We start from the raw sequence: 18230 nt of genomic DNA, 5'->3' as shown, positions 1-18230 counted from the left end.
GAGTTCGGCCCTTTTGATTTTCCGACTCCAACTCCTTGCACATTTCATTGTAATATATTCTTCTTTAATCTTCTTTACTCATTGTTTACCATTCACAAGCATATGAGGCAATGCAAAATAATACAGTCTGGGTCAAACATAACTTACTCTTTAAACTAACATCCCTGCTCTTTAACATTTTAAGGAAGTCCTTAATAGCAGATTTGCCAATGCAATACCTCTTTTCATTTCTTGATGCTTCTACCATGAATGTTGATTGTGGATCCAAGTAAAATGAAATCACTGACAATTTCAATCTTTTCTCTCATGATGTTACCTAACAGTCCAGTTGTGAGCATTTTTGTTTTCATGATGTTGAGATGTGTTTCATATTGAATCCATCTACTCTTTTTCCCTAAGTGCTTCAAGTTTTCTTTACTATCTGCTAGCAAGATTGTGTCACCTGCATTACACAGGTTGTTGATGAATCTACTTCCAATTTTGATGCCATATCCTTCTTTACATAGTCCACCTTCTCTAATTATTTCTCTGCACAGACTGAATAGGTATGGATAAAAGACACAATACTGACACACACCTTTCCTGATTTAAAACTGTGCAGTAGTCCCTAATTCTATTTGAGTGCCTATTTCTTGTTTTATTAACAGGATTCCCATGAAAGTTCTGGAACTGTCATCGTTCTTAATGTTACTCATAATTTAATTATAATCCACAAAGCCAAATATCTTTGTATAGTCAATAAAATGTATGTATCATCTTTCTGGAATTCCCTGCTTTGAGTTAGAATCTATCTAACACCTGCACTGATGCCACATTTTCTATCGCCTCTTCAGAATGACATGGTGAATTTAATTAATGACACTGAATTATATTCTTAAAATGCTTAAAATGGAAATTTTTTTAATGGAAAATTTTATATGTATTTTGCCATAATTAAAAAAGTGACAGAAATACACTACTCATCTTGTAAAAGACACCAGAGAAACTTAAATTCTTATTACTAAGTAAAAGAAACTAATCTAAAAAGTGTATATACCAAAAATTTCAACTATAATTACATGACATTCTGGAAAAGGCAATACTACAAAGACAATAAAAAGATCAGTATATCTATTTCTTATTTATTGACTACTATCTCATTACCCAACATTTTAAATTCATGACAATAGTAAAAATGCTCCTATTATCTATTCTGTTCATGAAATATGCACATCTGGCAGTAATGAATGCTGAGGTGGGGGTGAGAGTGACACTGGCTCTGACAGTTAAGTTTCTATGTCACCATGGTTAGACCATCATTTTCAGCAGGTTAGCAGTTATGTCACGACATGTCTTGGTTACTAGGTAAGGATGTAATTTGGCAGGTATATGATGTTGACATTTGGCAGCTAAGCAATGATGTAGCCATCCTCCATTTTATGATCTAATATAGGCATGCTCTGGATTTGCCAATGCTGATTTTCATAAAATGAGTTTGTCTTTGGGATTTAACCATGTCAATAAGTGACAGATGGATGCAGTTGTCTGGAGGAAGTGGGCAGTGTGGAAGAACAAACAGATGAAATACAGGAATTGTTAGGGTGACTAAATTATTTGGAAGAAAAATGTGGTGTCCTGCCCCTGTAAAAATTTACAGCCTCGAAGCTTTATGGAATACTACTGTGTCCCAAAGGTTTACTATTATTTGGAATCAACTTGATGTCAATGGGGTTTCAAACTACTCAATTACAATGTTATAAGGAATATATGACATGCATTTGTCAAAACTCACAGAGCTGTACAACAAAAAGAGTGAACCTACATGCAAATTATGGACTTTGGTTAATAATGTTTTGTTATAAGTTCACTGACTGCACCATTCTAATGCATACCCAAATCAAGTTGATTCCAAATCATAGCAACTATAGAGCAGAAACATTCCACAAGTTTATAATCTTTACAGAAGTAGACTGCTAAGCCTTTCTTCCACAATACTATGGGGTACACTCTAAACACAAACCTTTAGGTTAGTGATCTACTATGAATCTTTTGTACCACTCAGGCACCTTAATGCAAGATGTTAATAATAGGAGGAACTGCATGAGGAGAAAAAGGAGGATGAAGAGGGCATATGAAAAATCTTCTGTACTGTATGCTCAATTTTCCTGTAAGTCTAAAATTGTCCAATTATATAATGTCTATTTTTAAAGAGTCACATAGCAAAAGTTTACAGAATATTTGTGGGCCTCCACAAAAAAAAGTCTCATAACCAAATTACAAAATGGGCAAAAGAAATGGGAAGAATTTTCATAGAGGAAGATATTAGAATGGAAAACAGACACATGAAGACATGCTTAAAATCACTGGGAATAAGAGAGATGCAAATCAAAACAACTATAAGGTATCATCTCACTCCAGTAACAGTGGCAAAGTTTGACAGGGCAGCAAGTAATAAATTTTGGAGAAGATGTGGCAAGAAAGGAACTCTTATACATTGTTGGTGGGATTGTAAAATGGTACAACCTGGTGCAACCACCGTGGAAGGTGGTATGGCACTTTCTCAAAAAGTTGCAAATAGAGATACCATTTGACCCAGCAATTCCACTACTGAGAATATACCCCAAAGAGGCCATAACTGACATCCAAGCAGATATACACACACCCATGTTTATCGCGGCTTTGTTCACAATAGCAAGGAGTAGGAAACAACCTAAGTGCCATCAACAAACTAATGGATAGAGAAGCTGTGGTATATTCACACAATGAAATACTATGCTGCATTGAGAAACAAGGAACTCATGCAATATTATTCAAAATGGGTGACCCTGGAGAACATTATGCTGAGTGAAATATTTCTGTCACAAAAGGACAAATACTGCATGGTGCCACGCAGGGTTGGGGGAGACTGGGAAAGATGAATTTAATAATGTATACTGCACTGAAACAGATGAGGGAGAAAACTGTTTAAATGGGATATGTGATTAGGTATTTTTGTCCAGAGCGAAGGCTGCATAGTGGAGTGGACCTGGGGGTTGGGGGGGGGGATTGTAAAACAAAGAAAGAATTTTTCTTTTACTTTTCCAAGAGGGTAGTGTACTGGGGGGGGGGGGTTGGGAGGGGAGAAAAGTGCAACAATGAATGAATGGAAATCCAAAGTCTCTGTAAATTTTCATTGAAATTAATAATAGATTTAAAAAACATTTTAAAAAATGGTACAAGCATTCTGGAAGGCAGTTTGGCACTTCCTCAAAAAGCTGAACAAAGACCCTGCGATTCTACTACTTGGAATATACTCTGAGAAAATGAGAACTGAGGCACAAACAGAGACTTGTACACCAGATGTCCAACCACAAACGAATGGATTGAGGAATTAGCATGCAGGAGCAATGATTTTGTAATTATTACCTAACTTGGGAGGGACTGGAGAGCATTATGCTGAATAAACTAACTCAGTCCCACAAGGAAAAATATTGGGAGTGTGGCTTTTTGCTGCTGTGGGTGCTGGTCCGGATAGGCAAGTAAAGGGAAGGTTTTTGGGTTGTGCTTTTATGGGGTTGTGTTTGATATGTATTATTGTTCTTTCCCCCCTCCCCCCAAGAGTGGGTGTCCCTGAGCCTTTTCCTAGGGTTTAAGTCTGCTCAAAGGTGTTGGCTTAAAACCCCACAGGGGTAGGGAGGGGACTGCTGGCAGAGGCCTGGAAGACTCCATTCTGGGAGTGTGGCTTTTTGCTGTTTGTGGATGCTGGTCCAGATGGGCAAGTAAAGGGAAATTTTGGGGTCGTGCTTGATGTGTATTATTGCTCGTTCCCCCCCTGCCCCTCAAGAGTGGGTGTCCCTAAGCCTGAACATAGAAGAAACTCCTTATGATCCAGCTATTCCACTGCTAGGAATATACTCCAAGGAAATTAGAACTAAGACATAAATAGAGATTTGTATACCAATGTTCATAGCAGCATTACTGATTATTGCAAGAACATGGAAACAACCCAAATGCCCAGCCACAAATTAATGGATTGAGAAATCATGGTACGGTCACACAATGAAATACTATGCAGCACTCAGGAGCAAGGATTTTGAAAAATATTATATAACTTGAGAGAGACTGGAGAGCTTTATTCTGAGTGAACTAACTCAATCTCAGAAGGACAAATATTGCCTAAGACCATTATTGTAAAAACAGAAGGATAACTAGTAAAATCTTTAAAGGGGCACAAGGTGGGAAGGGGTGGGAGCAGAGGGGTGAGAGTGGGCAGAGGGAAATCATAGGGTTGCAAAATTTGGTAGGTGGAGGGAGGGGGTAAAAGAAATAGGAAAGATCTGGTAGGGACTTGAAAACACAAGGTAATAGTGGGCATAGTTCAATGATGATTAATTTTACAAAGTACAATGTACATAAATAAAGTGTGAAACACACTATACGAATTGTTTGCAATCCAATATAAAAATAAAATTAAAAAAAGACTAAAGCCGTATTTTTATGTATTTGGATATAAAGAGTGTATCAATTTTTATCATCATCAGCAATGCTTTAAAATAATAGAATCATTAGGTATTACACTTATGAATAAAGTACTCACAAGAACTAGGTATTAAAATATTTTAAATATATTTGTTAATTTAGTAGCATGGGTATCTGACTGTGTGGATCATAACAAGTTATGGCTTAATTGTGTTCATGTAAAATGTATACCTAGAGCAAGAGGCTGTTGTGTGAACAGAGTAAGGGAACCCTATATGATTTCAAATTAAGAAGGAGTGTGTCAGGGTTATTCTCTCTCCATTTCTATTTCAATCTATATGATGAGTAAATTATTCAAGAAGCTGGACTCTGTGAGGGAGAATGTGCATCAAGACAGGTGGAAGACTCATCAAAAACCTGTGTTATGCCAATGGCACATCCTTGCTTGCTGAACGTGAAAAGGACTTGAAGCACTTGTTGCAGAAGATCAAAGACTGCTTTTAATATGTATTGCATCTCAGTGTCAAGAAAACAAAAATTCTTACCACTGGACCATTAGGCAACATCATGGAGAAAAGATTGAAACTGTTCAATAACTTCATCTTACTTGGATCCACAATCAATATCCTTGATACCAAGAGTCAGGAAATCAGGATACATATTGCACTGGTAAAGTCTGAAGTCAGGGATCTCTCCAAATTATTAAGGAGTAATGATGTCAGTTTTAAGACTAAGGTATGTCTGATTCAGGCCATGGTTTTTCTGATCACTTACTATGCATCTTAGTGCTAGACAATGAGTAACAGAAGAATTGATGCCTTTGAGCTGTGGTGTTGGAACATGTTGCTAGGAGAGGCTATTCCTTGCAGAGGGACATCATGCTTGGAAAGCCATAGGGTTGGTGAAGGAGACGAAGATCTCAACTAAGTGGACTGACACAGTGATTTCTGCAATGGTCTCTAGTGTGTCAAGAAGTGTGAAGATGGCACAGGATAGAACAGGGACCAGATATGTTGTTCATAGGGTCACCATAGGTCATATGTGATTCAAGCGTACCTAACAACAACAACAACAACAACAATTTAGTAGCATAAACTTTTCTCTTTACTAATTTATATTTTTCTTTAACCACAGCTGGAAACCAACATTTTGTCACATTATTTTGTTTCTACTTGAAAATTTTGGTTTGTATCTCTTGCTCACTAAATAAAAGAATGTTTTAGTTGACTGCAATAATCCATGGGTATTAATATTTAAAAAAATACTTTATTTTTCCATTTGTTGAACTGTTTTCATATTATTTAAATTTTTTTACTATTTGTGTGTGTGTGTGTGTGTGTGTGCGCGCACGTGCGCGCACGTGCCGTCAAATTGCATCTGACTGGTACTGCTCCTTCTCCAGCAAAGCATCTGGTGGACTTGAACAGTGCACCTCTGGAATTGCAGTGCAGCTTCTTGCCACTAGGCCACCAGAGCTCCCCTATATTTTAATTTAAAATATATTTTTGTCACAGAAATTTCAATTTTTATGCAAACAAGTATATTTTCCTTTGTGATTTCCTTTATCATTTCTAAACTTAAATAACTCCATTTGGTAGTTTGAAAATGATATATTCCATTTGTGTTTTTATAGTTGTGGTTGTTGTTAGGTACTGCTGAGATAACTCCAACTCATAAGAATCTTACGTATAACAAAATGAATCACTGTGTGATCCTGTGCCCAAATCATTGCTATGTTTGAACCCACTGTTGTGGTCACTGGGTTAATTAATTTCATGAAGTCTTCCTCTCTTTTGATTAAATTCTACTTCACCAAGTGTCTATCTTTCTCCAACAACTGATGTCTCTTAATGATTTGTCTGAAGTAAATGAGACAAAAGCTAGTCATCCTTGTATCTAAGGAACATTCTACTTGTACATCTTCTGAGACAGATTTGCTCAATCTTTTGGCAGTTGATGGTAGGTATAGCTGATAGTCATAGCTAACATCATAATCTGAATGCATCAATTCTTCAGTTTTCCTTTTTCATTGTTCAGTTTTCACATGTATATGGGGTGGTGGAAAATACTATGGCTGGATCAGGTACATTTTAGTCACCAAAGTGCCATTTTTTGTTTTTTGTTTGTCTTATTCTTTTTTTGGCATGTACCATCAAATCAGGTCTGACTGGTATAGGAGGAGATTGTCCCTCCTTCTCCAGGACAGCATTTGGTAGATTTGAACCTTGTACCTCTGGGAGTGCAGTGCAGATTCTTGCCATTAGGCCACCAGAGCTCCCTGACATTTTTTGCTTTTTAACATTTAACAAGGTCTCTTGTTGTAGAATTGCCTGATGCAATGTTGCTCTTGTGTACTGTTAAGTCGGAAATGACCCATAGCTGATCCTCTACTAGGTTTTCAGAAGCAGGGTTTTCTGATTACACAGAAAGAGACTGCTCATTTTTCTCCTGTGGTGGTGATTTTGGGCCATGTACATTTGTGTTGGTAGCACAATTTCTTACCAGTAAGCCATTGTCTTTTTTTCTTTTTTAACTGAGTGGGAGTTCTGGTGGTCTAGTGGCAAGAAGCTGTGCTGCAATCCCAAAGGCATGTGGTTTAAGGCCACCAGCCACTCTGCAAAAGGATGGGAAATCTCCTTCCATGTGATTAACTGCCACTGAAAACCCACCGAAGGGTCAGCTATGAGTCAGTTCTGACTCTACGGTACACAACAACAAACCAGTACAATAGGCAAGTCTGCTCTCAGGGACAGCTCCACAATACTGAAGAGCAATGATGTCAGTCTGAAGACTAAAATGCGCCTGATGCAGGCCATGGTTTTTTCCATTACTTGCTATGCATCTGAGAGCTGGATAATGAATAATGTTGGAGAAAAATACTAAATGGACTTTTTCACGGACTGCCAAAAGAATGAACAGGAATGTCTTAGAAAATGTGCACCTGATCCCGATGCTACAGTCACTGTGTCAATCCATCTCATCCAGGGCCTTCCTCTCTTGTGCTGATCTTCCACCCTTCCAAGCATGATATCCTTCTCCAAGAACTGGTCCCTCCTGGTGACATGCCCAAGCAAGTGAGATGGAGTTTTAAAATCCTTGCCTCCAAGAAACAAACTGGTTTCACCCTTTCCAGGACAGACCACTAGGTAGTTCATGGTATGTTCAATTCTCATTTCTGGCATGGAGACTCAAAGGCATTAATTCTTCTTTTTTCATCTTTATTCATCATCCAGCTCTTGGATGCACAGCAAGCAACTGAGAAGAGCGTGATCTGAATTAGGTGCAGGTTAGGCTCTACACCGACATCATCGCTCTTTAGCACTCTGGAGAGATCTTTGAAAACAGATTTTTCTAATGCAACTTTCTTCTGATCTCCTGACTGCTGGTGACAAGAGTGTTGACTATGGATCCAAACAAGATAAAAATCATTAACAACCTCAATTCTTTTCCCATCTATCATGATACTACCTATTGGCCCAGTGGTAAGTATCTTTGTTTTCCTGAAGTTAAGATGCAATCCATATTGAAGGCTGGAGTCTTTGACCTTCTGCAGCAAACATTTCAAATTGTCCTCAGTTTTGATGAGCAAGGTTTTGTCATTTGCATAATGCAGGTTGTTAGTATTCCTTGAAGCCAGATGCCACATTCTTTTTTTTTAAACTTTTTTAATTAATGATTTTTTAAGTGCAACATATTATATTTTTATAGCTATTCTTTCCATTTAATTTTCCTCCCATTCATTCATTGTTGCACATTTTCTCCCTGCCCAGTTCACTTTTCTCTTTGAAGAAAAAGAAATTGTTATACAACCCCCGCCCAGTCCACTGTCCACCTCAATATGCATTTCTTTTTCTGTAATCTTATCATGAAAATAATATCTAATCCTATATTCCTTTTAAACACTTCTCTCCCTCATCTGTTTTAATGCAGTGTACAGTATTTAGCTCCTCTTTTTTTAAGTTCCCCCAACCCCGTTGTCAGTCCCATTTTACAATAGTGGCGCTATGCAGTATTTGTCCTTTTGTGACTGAGATATTTCACTCAGCAGAATGTCTTCCAGGGTCACCCATTTTGTATAATATTTCCTGAGTTCGTTTTTCAATGCAGCATAGTATTCCACTGTGTGAATATACTACAGCTTCTCATTTGTTTGTTGATGGGCACTTGGGTTGTTTCTAACTCTTTGCTATTGTGAACAAAGCCTCAATAAAAATGGGTGTGCATGCCACATCCTTCTTAATAAAGTTCAGCCTTCTGAATACTCTATTCTGCATACCAATCAAAAAGGTATGGAGAAAGGATACATCTTTAATGCTTTCCTTTCTTGATTTTGCACCACAGACGCCCCCTTGCCCTGTTTGTACAACAGCTTTCTGGTTTAAGTACAGATTTTGCATAAGCACAATCAGATGTTTTGGGATTCCCATTCTTCTTAATGTTAGCCACAGTCTGTTGTGATACACACAGTCAAATGTCTCTGCATCATCAACAAAACACAAATAGACATTCTTCTGGTACTACTATCAGCCAGGATCCATCTGATATCAGCAGTATCCCTGGAACCATGGCTTCTTTTAAACTCAGCTTATACTTCTGGAAGTTCTCTGATGATGTACTCTCCTAGTTGTTTTTGGATAATATTCAGTAATATTTTGCTTGGATGTGATATTAGTGCTACTGTTTAATAATTTCTACATTCTGTTGGATCACAAGTTTTGGGAATGGGAATAAATATGGATCTCTTCCAGCCAATTGGTCAATTTTTGGGTCCTATCTAACAAATACATGCAGGACTATATCTGTTTGTCAAAATATATCAACTGTTATTCCACTGATAGCTGGAATCTTATTCCTTCAGCAGCTTGAATCCCCCTTTATTATAATTAGTTTTTTATCATACCCTACTTCTTGAAAAAGTTGTGTCAGCCAATTCTTTTTTGTACAGGGACTCTGTGTATCCCTTCCATCTTCTTTTGATCATTCAATATATTGCCCATGGCATCTTGAAGTATTGCAGCTCGTGGCTTGAATTTGTTCTTCAATTCCTTCAGCTTGAGAAATACTGAATGAGTTCTTCCCTTTTGATTTTATGACTCTAAATCTTTGCATGTTTCATTATAATACTTTGCTTTGTCTTTGTGAGGAGCCCTTGAAATTGACTATTCAACTCTTAGCTTTGTCATTTCTTCCCTTGTTTTGCCTTCCTGACATTCCAGAGTGATATTCAGGGTCTCCTCTTACATCCATCTTGGTCTTTTCTTTTTCCTCTGTCTCTGTAATGACCTTTTGCTTTCTTCATGGATGATATTCTTTTGTTCTTGTTGTTGATTTTATGTGCTATTAGTCGCTTGTGACTCATAGTGACCCTGTGTACACCAGCTCTGAACCCTGATCTATCCTGAGCCAACCTTAGTCTCTGACACACTTACTCCCATTACCCTAGTCAATGAGCCAATTCATCTCATTAAGAGTCTTCCTCTCTTGAGCTATCCCTCCACCCCAAGCATGATGTCCCTCTCTAAGGACTGATCCGTTCTTGAAACATGTCCAAAGTATGTCAGATAGAGCTTTAGAATCCTTGCCTACATTGAACAGCTTGGCTTTAGCCTCTCCAGGGCAAACTTGTTTGTTCTCCTAGCAGTCCATGGTATATTCAATACTCTTCTCCAGCACTACAACTCAAAGGCATCAATTCTCCTTAGTCATTGTCCAGCTTTCTGATGCATAGCAAGTAACTACAAAGACCATAGCCTGGATTAGGTGCACTTTAGTCCCCAGACTGAAATTGTTGTTCTTCAGTACTTTGGAGAGGTCCCTGACAGCAGACTTTCCCAGTGCAATTTGTCTTTTGATTTCTTGGTTGCTGGTACCAAGAGTGTTGATTGTGGAGCCAAGCAAACTAAAACTGCTAACAATCTCAGTCTCTTCTTCTATCATGATGCTGCCAATCGGCCCAGTGGTGAAAAATCATTTTCTTGATGTTGAGCTTCAATCTATATTTAAGGCTGCAGTCCTTTTAGTTACTAATTTTTTTTCACACTATTTCTTCCTCAACTATTTAATTTACAGTAATGATTTGTCTTAGAATAGCAAATACGTACTTCTGTATAGTTAGTAAATGTTTTGATGCTTGGAAGGTTTAAAATACACTGTAGCATACTTTTAAGGGCAAGATAAAGTACTTGAGGAAAAATGTAATTTTAAGACATCTTTACCATACACTGGCGTCTTCCCTGGCAGGATGACAATAATGAGCTGCAGCCCTGAGTAGGTGTTCTTGAGATGCCGGAACATGGGCTCCACACTATCTGCCCCCTGTGCGTATTTGCAGAAGCAAGGCTGGCCCTGGATAGGCATTCCTGCATCCTTGGAAATCTTCCGCAGCTGGTCTGTGAAACCTCTAGAAATAGAAAACACTAAAACTAAACCTTTGTTTAGTCATCAACATGTACTAAGAAGACAAAGTTTAAGAAAGGGATAGAAAATATAAAAAAGGTCACAAGTCTTTATCTAAAAATCATTCCTCTCATTATAGAATAGCATGAAGATTAAATGATAACATATATATAAAGCACTTAGAACATTGCTAAAGGGAGCTTGGGTGATGAAGTCTGTAGGGAATTCACTGCTAATCCAAAAGAGGTTTCTTTCTGGTATTTCAAGTCCACCAGCTGATCCACAGGAGAAATATAGGCAGTTTCCTCCCAAGCAATTTGCAACCTCAGATAACCTGCTGGTGGGTCAGCTGTAAGCCAGTTCTTAGTCAGTGGCAATGAGTTTGAGCATAATGCTGAGATATGATTAAGAACTTGATAAATTTTGGCCACTGTGTATTTTTGAACTTTATCCTAATGAGAGGCAGATTACATATTATTGTCATCTTAGGTAGAACATTAAAATTTAGAGGTGGATTATATATTATTTTCATCTGTAGAATATTAAAAATTTAGCTAAAGTAAAATGAGTTCAGAAACGGCAGAACCATAACTATATAACCAGCCTAGAATTTCCTTTTATAATATTACATATTCAAACTGGGTTAGCTAGAAAGATTATGACCTCAAAAGGATTAAAACAAAACAAAACAAAACAAAGCAGACAGGCAGCACTTTAATGTATTTTCATTTACACCGAAAAACATAAGAAACAAATAACCTTATATGTGAACAAAATTCTGCAGTAAGTCTAGCAAAAAGTGAAAAATAATATGAGGATTTTACATCAGTTTATTTACTTTCAAAACAAATAAAGTTCTAAGATAAGGATCAGGGTGATGTTTGCTCAAAAACACTGTGTTCATTTCAAGATAAAAAAAATTGTAGGAATTCCCTTTTTCTTTTACATATTAGTGTTAATCTCAGATATATTAAGTTAAATATTTTTAGTCATTCAGAAAAAGAGCCATAGTATCAATGATTATGAGAATTCCATTCAACTTATGAATAACAAAAGCAAAGTAAAAGAGCTATTCTAAGTTTAAAAAGTTACTTAATTTGGGAATTGTTCCTTGTCTTTTAGAAGGAACTCTGGTAGGGAAATGGGCTAACAACTCAAAGGCAAGTGGTCAGAATTCACTGGCGGCTCTGCGAGAGATGAGTAATCTCCTCTCACGAACTCAAAGGCAACAAGCTAGGTTTTGAGTTTTTAGAGGTCAAGTAAGATAATGAAAACATTGATAAAAACTGCCCTTATGCTTTGTGGAAGCAGTGGTGAAAAATTCCAATAGGTAAGGATTAATAAATACATTTAAAGATTTAAGTTAATAAGAATGAACAGTTAAACAGAATCTCTTTTTTTCCCCTTCATAAGAAGGAGGTAAGACAAATTCTAAACTGACCTAGGTTAAGTTGGTCTCTGTATCACTGATGGAGTATTCATAATGGTTTTACCTTTTATAAGCATTTAGTGGAGATTTAAATTAGACAAAACAATTTTTCTAAGAAAATTAGAACCTAGAGTGGAACACAGGATATTTACACAAATAGTTATATATGTGTATGTGTATAAATTAGCATGCTAATTGAGAGTTAAAATATTATTTCCTACATGGAGAATCAGAGAAAACTGTAGTATTTGGATTGGTAAAGAGAAGAGGAAGGCATTCTCAATAGAAGCAAAAATGGAAAAAGTGCCAGGGAGCTAGAATAGAATGCTTTAGATTCTTTGTTCTGAGTAATGAAAAGGGAGTAATAAGAAAAGACTTAAGAGGAAGGTAAAAGATTTCAAATATCAATGTGGTCTGAACCACTTGGCTATTTCTGAATCAATAGAGACCTTAACAGTTTTACAGTGGGGTAGTCTGCAAGTAGATCTCATCCTATCCTCAAACAAAGGGTGCCAACAGAATTTCTTGAGATGTGTCAGGTCCAAAGGAGATACGATTCACAGGGAAGAAAAGATTTTAGACAATTTAGGGGGTAGAAAGGAAAGAGAGTAATGTCAACAAAGTAATTGTCTCTAATGTAGCCTATCATGAAAGAAAATAAGGGCTGAGAAGAAACCATTAGACTTGGTATGTGCAAAGATACTAGAGATTGTCAAGGATTTCGTTTCATTAGAGCATTTTTGATATTTATAGGACAAAGGACAGAAGTTTGAGAGAGTAAGTTAAGTATACTGAAAACTGAAGATGGAAAAAAAAGAAAAACCACCCCACACCAAACAGAATGATCAGGGAGCACATATACTGACAGAAAACACCTGGGGAAATGGATGTGGGAAATAGAACACATTAAATTTTGGAAAGAAGGAAGTGGAAATGAGTTGTTTAACCTCTTTGAAAAAACTCAACTGAATAATGGAGACAGGACAACAGTTGAAAAAGAACTTAGAATAAAAAGAAATAATGTATTTCCTTTATTTTTAATGGGAAAATCAAGAATGTTTATGACTATGATCAAAGAGTTAGTTGAGAAAAATATGTTGAGGAAATGAGAGAAAATTTGTGTTTAAACATGTTGCTGCACACTTTTAAATTGACGACCGTGCTTAGAAACACATTTTGCCATCATTTGCGGCAACGTGTTAAAGGTTCTGGGAGAGACTGGATGTGATGTAATAAAGAGCATAGATAAAAGAATTGGCCTTGAAGGGGTGGAAGAAAGTGGACATCATGGTAGAATTAGCTTTGGAGTTGAGGAACAACATCTTTTGCTCTGACATGGATGGAAATGAAGGAACACAGTTAAATTAATTCCTAATGAAACACTAAGAATGCACAGCTTCAACTTCAAAGTCCAAGTTATAATTCAAGTTTTGTTTTTCTATTGAGCAGAATAAAAGCTAAAAATAATTTATGACCAAGTAATAGGAGTACAAGTTCTTCTTTGTTGTTGTTATGTGCCACTGAGTTGCTTGTGACTCACAGTTACTCTATGCACAATAGTTCTGAGCTCTGTCCTATCCTAAGCAAAACTAAAGAGCATTGATACATAGCAAGTACTGCAGAGACCATGGCCTAGATCAAGTGTACCTTAGTTTCTAGACTGACATTGTTGCTCTTCAGCACACTAGAGAGATCCCTTATGGTAGATTTACCTAATGCAATTTGCCTTTTGGCTTCCTGACTGCTGGTGCCAAGAGTGTTGACTGAGGTGTTAAGGAAAGCGGTAATTGTTAACAACCTTAATCTCCATCCATCATGGTGCTGCCAATTGGCTCAATGGTGAGAATCTTTGCTTTCTTGATACTGAGCTTCAATCCATATTGAAGACTACAGTCCTTGACTTTCTGCAACAAGTACTTCAGGTTCTCCTCTGTTTTGGCAAGCAAGGTTGTGTCATCTGCATAACATAGGTTGTTGATGAGTCCTTCTCCAATCCTGATACCACATTCCTCCTCACAGAGCCCAGCCTCCCAAATGATCTCTTCTGCATATAGATTAAAAAGGTATTGAGAGAGGATGCACTCCTTTCTTGCATTTGAATCAAATAGTGTTTCCTTGTTCTGACAACTACTTCCTGGTCCAAGTATAGGTTTTGCATGAGCACAATTAAGTGTTCTAGATTCCCATTCTTTTCAAGGTTAGCCACAATTTGTTGTGATCCACACAGATTTGCTGCCATCCACAGATTTCTTTTTTAGAAAAAAAAATTTATTTGTAACTTACAAGTTTTATTTCTCACAAACCTTTTGATCACAAGAATAAGCTAGAGTGGTCATAATGAAGATGCCTAATGGAGAAAGGTAGTAGCACTATTGTAAATTTAGAAACCTTCCTTGTTGCATGATCATTAAATTTAAGAAAAAGTCAAGATCTGTGGCACTTACTTCTAAGAAGGAATGCAGAGATGTATTAAAAGAAGCTGCAACCGTCAGCTGATTGCTCATTTTATATCAAACATCTTAGATTTATAATTTTATTTAATCTTAACCTTTTATGTAGGTACTACAGGCAGTCCTAAGGAGCAATGGTGGCCCTGTCCACAGGGAGTTGCACTGTTAACCAAAAAGCTGAGCTTCTCTGATGGTTCAAATCCATCAGAGGCTCTTAGGGGAAAGACAGGCAATTTTCTCCTAGGTGACTTATAACCTTGGAAACCTACTGAAGTGTCATCAATGAGTCAGTTATGAGTTGATGCTAACGAATGAATGAATGAATGACAATCCTCAATTAAGTAAATTCTGATGTAAGTTGGATTTTTTCAAAGTTTTCATTATTATTATAACTTCTTATAAGAATATTTAAGAATTTGATCTTAACTTTTCTTGAGGGGTGGGAATTAATACATACAAACATCTGAGAGTGAATAAGAGAATGATAACAGCACATTTTTTAATAATTATACATATTTTCACATATCAGTTTCTCCTAAGGTAAGGTTAAAGGGCAGAGATTTTGGAGCTTTTAGATTTCTGTCAAGACTGAAGGACTGTTCTGACAGCTGAACCTTCTTCAAATTCACCTTAAAGACTCCTAGTTCCAAATGGCCTTGACAATATTCTATCTTGGGGGACTGTAATAAATAAGATCTGTAGCATTCCCTAAACACCTGGAATTGTTTCTCAACCATCTACATACAACATATACAGAATCAAATATCCTCCAGTCAAGAATAGATTTTTTTCCTTTTAAAAAGGGAATAATGTTCAGAAGCTAATGGTCCCATCTTTTCCTGAAGATTGTTTGCTCATTTGTCTAGTCCTTGTCAAGAGCCTTGGGAAGTCAGGAAGAAAGGTGGGGAAGAGACAAGCAAGGATACAATGAGAAACTTCTATAGGGGGATTAAAGTATTAGCATCTCGAAGGACAATTATTAGTTTGGGAAATCTGGAATATTTTGCTAAGTCAATGAATAAGTAAAAAGTAGTTAGCAAAATAATGAGAAGCTGAGGGATACACTTTATCAATTTCAAGCTTCTTTAGTACTTTGGTGTCAGAAACCCAACAAATTGGCTTTTATAGTCATTATGTTAGCCCCTACAGGGGGCATGATCTCTACCTACCTTAACTGTGGACATAGTCTTGCAAATCAACAGCTGTCAGGTCAATATATAAGGTGCTTTCCACATTGTGAAAAGCACAGATGATGGTGGTCGACAGAGGGTGAGGAGATTGTGGCACTACTGTGAAGAGGCTGTGGCACTATTGTGAAGAGACTATGGCAAGGTGTAACCAGAGAAACCCTGAGATAAAGGCCATAGTTAAAGGTTTTACTTCCTGCATGATTGAAGAAAAAGTTGAGTTATAACTGCCATGACGCAAACCTTGCTGGATGACTGAGGAAACAAGAACCAACTTGCAGTTGTGCTGCTGAAATAAACCTGGACTATCACTAATTGTGGAACTGTACCTTGTTAATCTTCCTTGAGACTACTGAATTAAATCTGGACTTGCACTGGGTGGTATTCTTTGCCTCTTCCACTCTCCAACTTATTTCCTTGATAAACCTCACAACTATGAGTAAAATCTGTGGGTCAACAACAAAAACCAGACGCTGAACGATTGTTGGAAAAAGATTCAGGAGCATGGGAGGTTAGCATGTCTGACCGAGCAGGTATGTGTTTGCTGCTATGGATATTATTTATAAGGACAGTTCCCCTTTGTAAAGCGGCTGCCCCCATACACCTAGTTTCTTCAACAACCCTAGGAAAGGTGAGCAGCATCAATTCTACAAAGAATTTGTTCCCCCTGTAATTTTATAAGTTAGCAGAAAGTGGAAAAAACATGGAAATTATCATTCATCAGCGGGAAGCATTTAAAAATAAGCCATTGACCTTTTGGTCAGCACCCCAGAGCATTACACACTATATCACCAGAGTTCCATTGTAAAGCAAGGTCCACACTAATCTAATACGACTGGTATCTTCATAAAAAAAGAGACGCTACAAAGAAGGAAGACATGGAAAGGTGGAGGAAGAAATCAAAGTTATGCTTCCACAACTAAGGAATGTCTGAGTATAATGGAAAAGGTTTCTCTGGAACCTTTAAAGAAAATGCAACCCTGATAACACCTTGCATTTAGACTTCGGGTCTCCAGAACTGAGAGAGACTACTTTTCCATTGCTTTAAGCCACCTTTTTGTTGTTGTTATGTGCCATCAAGTTGCCTGTAACTCAGCGACCCTATGTACAATATCCCTGAACTCTATCTTGAGCCAGTCACACCGTCTCCAACACACATTATCCTAGTCACTGTGTCAATCCATCTCATCCAGGGTCTTCCTCTCCTGTACTGTTCCTCCACCCTTCCAAGCATGATGTCCTTCTCCAGGACCTGGTCCCTCCTGGCCATAAAATATGTGAGACAGAGCTTCAAAACCCTTGCCTCTGAGGAACAGCCTGGTTCCACCCTCTCCAGGTTCAATCTGTTTGTTCTTTTGGCAGTCCATGGTACGTTCAATACTCTTCTCCAGCTCAAAGGCATCAATTCTTCTTCTGTTATCTTTGGTCATTGTCCAGCTCTCTGACTAATACCACGTAACTGTGAAGACCATGGCCTGAATCAGGCATACTGTGGTAATTTGTTAAAGACAGTCTTAGTAAACTTGTTATTTGTGTTTTGTGAAAAGGTATTTGCAATGCCTCAATCACTGATTGTACAAAATTTAATCATTCAATCTCCTCCCATTAAAAAGCAAAAGATCATTAAAAATACAAGGAAGGAAAAAATATGAAAATGAATGTAAGAAGAAACTCTGAAAATTACACTAGACCACTGAGAGGGCAAAGATAGAAAGAGAGTAATATTTATTCTAATTCCCAAGAAAGGTGATCTAATAATATGTAGAAATTATTGAATAATAACAAGCAAAAAAAAAAAAACCTTGCTGAAGATTATCTAAAATCAGAATAGTAGTACAGTAACAGAAAGATGCCAGAGACTTAAGCTAGATTTAGAAGTGGCTGTGGTAGAAAGTGACATCATAGCTGATGGCAGATGGATCTTGCCCGACAGCATAGAATACCAGAAGGATGCTTATTTGTGTTTTATTGCCTATGCAAAGGCATTTGTGTGGATCATAACAAATTATGGCTAACATAGGGAAGAACAGGAATCCCAGAACAATTAAAATGGCTCATGAAAAAGCTATACCTACACTAGGAAGCTGTTGTCTAAAAAGGTCAAGGGAATGCTGCAAGGTTTAAAACCAAGCAAGACAAACATCAGTGCAATATTCTTTCTCCATACTTATTCACTCCGTGTGGTGAGCAAATAATTTGAGAAGCCGGACTTTATGAAGAAGAATGTGGCATCAAGACTCATCAGCAACCAATGTTATGCAGATGACACAATCTTGTTTGCTGAAAGCAAGGAGGACTTGAAATGCTTGCTGTAGAAGATCAAAACTACTC

The 18230-nt window shown here is 37.4% G+C and overlaps 1 protein-coding gene across 2 annotated transcripts in view; it reads right to left on the bottom strand.

Annotated features, from left to right (window-relative positions):
- AGO3 (argonaute RISC catalytic component 3) overlaps positions 1-18230 on the bottom strand; it is a 220630-nt gene that overhangs the window by 38785 nt on the left and 163615 nt on the right. For both annotated transcript variants that reach the window (XM_006886442.1, XM_006886443.1), the window contains one exon: positions 10653-10837. In XM_006886442.1, the coding sequence (XP_006886504.1) occupies positions 10653-10837 (185 nt within the window). The remainder of the gene's footprint in view (positions 1-10652; positions 10838-18230) is intronic.

The sequence above is a fragment of the Elephantulus edwardii genome, unplaced genomic scaffold, assembly GCF_000299155.1.
Source record: "Elephantulus edwardii isolate Elephantulus edwardi_28Jun2011 unplaced genomic scaffold, EleEdw1.0 scaffold00049, whole genome shotgun sequence".
NCBI classification, from domain to species: Eukaryota; Metazoa; Chordata; class Mammalia; order Macroscelidea; family Macroscelididae; genus Elephantulus; species Elephantulus edwardii.
Note: the sequence above shows the minus strand (reverse complement) of the source record. Positions and strands in the feature narration are given on the sequence as shown.